Source organism: Halyomorpha halys, unplaced genomic scaffold, assembly GCF_000696795.3.
Source record: "Halyomorpha halys isolate HHAL.00 unplaced genomic scaffold, Hhal_1.1 Scaffold269.1, whole genome shotgun sequence".
In the NCBI taxonomy this organism is placed as follows: domain Eukaryota; kingdom Metazoa; phylum Arthropoda; class Insecta; order Hemiptera; family Pentatomidae; genus Halyomorpha; species Halyomorpha halys.
In genome coordinates, this window is record NW_027112099.1 from 132789 (window position 1) to 137177 (window position 4389).

Below are 4389 nucleotides of genomic sequence, written 5' to 3' on the forward strand. Positions count from 1 at the left end.
ATATTTTTTATAAATATATTTACAGTTATCTATACGCTAAACCAGAGAATTGAGTAACTAAAAAAGATTATCTGAAGTAACTCAAAAATATTTTATTTATTTTGAGATTTCCGAATATTTTTTTTTAGAAAACTAACCCATCCCCTACCACAGACTCACCACTTCTTCAATTAAGCTTAACAACATTATTTTACTAATATTCTTTGATTCAGACTCCTCACAGAACAATAATAAAGATCATATTATTGACTGCGTTATTCAAAAATGTTACCTTTATTTAAGTTATTAACTAATTATTAAATAAACAAATATGTTTCCAGCAAAGTTATAAAAAGAAATCGAATAATAAAAACTTATTATTTTGTTCTAGAGTAAATCTTTGAAAATAATTATAACATGTTATTAATTTATCTCTGATGTAAATCCTTCTTTATACTCGTAAAAGCTAAGTCCCTACAAAAGAGCAGTGAAATATTTAAAAACATTGAAATGTATTGCCTTGTAAAAAAAAAAAAAAATAATAAATAAATAAAGTAAAATTGTTGATTTACTTCGAAATAATATCTTCTAATAATCAAGATAAATCAAAGGCATGAGGCTAGATAGATAAAATCGATTTTTTTTTAATTTGCAAAATAAAGACAGGTTACGTTTGTATTGTTTAGACAAGACAATTTAACCTAGCAACGCTAACATGATTACTTTGCAAATATTTAATAATAAAATAAGCTAGATATGAAGCAGATAAGTTAAGTTAGTAAATATGACACAATCCTAAAATAAATAAAAAAAATCGTAATTTTGCAGATAGGACACTTATGAACGTTATATATATATTTTTATTCAATGTACCTAAACATAAAACGTATATATCGATACATCAAATACTTCACGAAGTCCATACAATATATCAAACCGAACTGCCAGTACATAAAATAGTACTAACCAGTAAATAGTAGTAAACAGTACTACCAGTCCATAAAATTAAAATAAATCAATATACCGGCCCAGAGCATTCTTATAAATAAAAAAAATTAAAATAAATGATTAACAAAGAGATTGTTGTGCGACGTTTTTGCTATTGCTAGCAACGTTGCTAGGGAACTAAGTTAAATTCAATCTATGAAAAAATAACCATGACATTAGATAATTTTACTTCTTTTACTCAGTCAAACAAGAACTAGAATAAACGGAGAGCTCAAAGGGTGATCGGTTTTTCTTTAGGAGTAGACGGTTTATGATCAACTGGAGAAGGTGACGTATCTAAGGCTGCTTCTTGCACTCCAACTACGTTGTCGATGAGCCCAAACTTCTTCGCTTCATCTGGAGACATATATTTATCTCTCTCCATGATTTTGGCAATTACTTCTTCTGACTGACCGGTGTGGATAGCATATATGCGATTCAGCTTACTCTTCAGACTGAGGATTTCTTCAGCTTGAATCTTGATGTCGGTGGCTGGCCCTTTGATTCCCCCGGAAACCTGGTGGACCATGATCCTGGAGTTCGGTAATGAGTGGCGGAGCCCCTTGGCCCCTGCCGCTAGTAGCAAACTCCCCATACTTCCTGCTTGCCCGACGCACCATGTTGCAACGGGAGCTGTCACGTATTGCATCGTGTCGTAGATACCTAACCCTGAAGTAACGCTGCCTCCTGGGCTATTGATGTACATATGAATCGGCTTCTTCGTGTTCTCTGATTGCAAGAATAGCAGCTGAGCCACCACAAGAGCTGACATATCATCGGTAATGGCGCCCATGACGCAGATAATCCTGCCCTTGAGTAGTCTAGAGAATATGTCATAGGATCTCTCACCCCTTCCTGTCTTTTCGACGACAATAGGAACCATTCTTGACAGTAACGATGTTTCGTCGTGGTAGCATCGCTTCAGCAATCCGTTATAACGTACTAACTTACGTAAACTACTTTTCAACACATGCATGATTTGTAATTGGCGAGCCACCGTGTAGGTTATAGAAACATGACTTGGAAACGGCCATGTTTCCGAAACTGAACCTTATAAATCATATGATACTGGAGTTTTCTATTTTTTTTTTTTTTTTAAATGTATGTGAAAAATCAATTGTTCTGTCAAAGATAAAATAATCAACAACCACATATTTAAGATTTTAATTGGGCTATAATATATATTATTACATACTTTCTTTCATTTAGAACCATTACAAATTTATTATGGTCTTTAACATAAATTCTCGTCATTGAATATGATTTTAATATTAATTTATGTTTCAATTCAATAAATGACTGTATAACAAATATATGTCAATTTATTTGAAAAGAATAATTTTTAAAAATTATACTCTATTTTTATGTTTTAAATTTTAGGTATTAGTCTAAAAGATTTCACTGTAACAACATTTAGTTAGAATACCTTCATTTTTACTAGTGAAGTTCTAAAGTTAAGATCGGTTTTGCTGTTTTCAATTTGAGGCTTAAACTAAGTAAGGTCAAACATATAATAATGTCTTAATAATTATTCTCAATCAACGATCAAAGATTGTTTTAGTATTTTCGTAATATTAGAAATTATTATATCGCACTAGTATTTCTAAAGTGACACAACTCAAAATTCAAGACAACTGACAATGTGACACTCTTGTCTATGGAGGGGGAATAGCATTAAGGCAGCAAGAGTGACACAAGTGCCCTCTGGCGGACAAGCTCTGAAGCTAGGTTGATACAGTTTTGATGATTCATAAAGCTATATTTACCAATTTCTTTCATAGTCATAACTCAAAAACACCGATTTTTGAGTTGTGTCACTTTAGAAATACTAGTGCGATATAATGTTTTCATTTCCCTAAGTTTCTGTAATAAATGAATAATTTTATTTTTTATTAGTTCGAAGCAGCAGATAAACTGTCGGATGATATTTGTCACTGTGCCATGATAAATAAGTTGCAACTGATTGTAGACAAAAAACTAAAGATCTCCTACATTCCCTTCCTTATTATGCTTTACTTTTAGTCAACAAATGTCCTATCTGATTTCATACCTCTGTCGGAAACCCCGGTCATCTTCGATTGACACTTAGCATTTGAGTAATCTTGTATCCGAAATATCCAGAAAACCTAGTATTTTCTCCAAATAGTTTCATAGATCTCGCGAATCCTTGCCATTAAAAAATCGTTGGCAACTCGTCTCTTGTTTTATCCAGATTATACAGAATTCAGTGATAAAATTGGAAGAAGATTAATGCATCTTATGAATTGTTTCATATAATTTATTTTTGAGGTTTCGAGGCGCAAGCAATTTTTTTACTATCACACTAATAGTCGCTCAAAATATCTTTATCATTTTCTCCAAAAGTTCTTACCTATTTCATTTTTTTAAATAATAATGAACCTTCTCATATTACTGATCTCCTTACCTGGAATTCCTGTATCTACTTCTTGTAGACCAGAATCCAACTTGACTACTCTATATTCAATCACATAGAATTGCTTCCTTTGACAAATTATTTCTTATTCGTTCGTCCTACTTTTCGAATCGATTACCTATCATCATCAGTGAAGCCCTTTCTTCTTTTAAACATCAATTATTTCATCTTCTGAATTTTTTAAACAAAAATTTAAATTTATACTTGAACAAATTGATTACTTAAACTAGAACTAATTCATAGCTAACACAAGAAACTACTCATGTTCTTGTTTTTCATTACCTTTACTCTTAAGAGACGTGGTCTCTGAATAAATATTTTAAATATCTATCTAATATTTTAAATATTCTAGACATGATACCGTAAAGTAACACGTCATCTAGGCTTAGGGCATGGTAGTGAAGATGAAAAGGGCTTAAAATTTAAAATGGCTTATACGAAATAAAAGGTTTATTTATTTTGATACATATAATAAAGGAGTAAATGCAGATATAACTAGTTTTCCATAGCTAGCCATACGAATTTTAAAAAATATGGTGCCGTAAGTCCTTCACACAACTTTCCCGTACTTTGTACGGCTACCTACGTCGCCAAAGTTTGTGTTGGTCCGTGGGCTTGTGTTGAAGTTATTGCTATTGTTATGATTTTTGAAGAAAAACAATTTAAAGGGATTATGAAATATGAAATAAATATAAATTTTTATATTTTAGGGTATCTCGATATGAGAACAACAAATATAAATTTGGTTCCCACCTTGAATACAATAGTTGTTGAATACAATAGTTGAATACAGTAGTCATGCGACCGGGAGAGATCGTGTCCCCCCGATATTTCTCATTCGAATGGGGTTTATCTATTTTTCCTTTTTTTTTCTCCTTTAGTTAATCATAAAGTTCTTTAATATTTAGTTTTTGTAGATTGTATTTCATTTCTAAGTACTTTAAGAGAAGATGCTTTAAAAAATTCGACATTTACGCTATATTAGTCTA

General features: G+C 31.5%; 1 protein-coding gene across 1 annotated transcript; it reads right to left on the bottom strand.

Moving 5' to 3' along the window:
• Nucleotides 1-1147: 1147 nt before the first annotated feature.
• On the bottom strand, nt 1148-2027 carry LOC106680579 (ATP-dependent Clp protease proteolytic subunit). Its single transcript, XM_014420374.2, has one exon. It carries the CDS (start codon nt 1940-1942, stop codon nt 1199-1201), a length of 744 nt encoding a protein of 247 aa, XP_014275860.1. The 5' UTR covers nt 1943-2027; the 3' UTR covers nt 1148-1198.
• Between the last annotated feature and the right edge of the window lie 2362 nt (nt 2028-4389).

Bases quoted from the DNA above. Each gene is read 5' to 3' on its own strand.
- LOC106680579 (XM_014420374.2), bottom strand. From the start codon at position 1,942: ATGCATGTGTTGAAAAGTAGTTTACGTAAGTTAGTACGTTATAACGGA.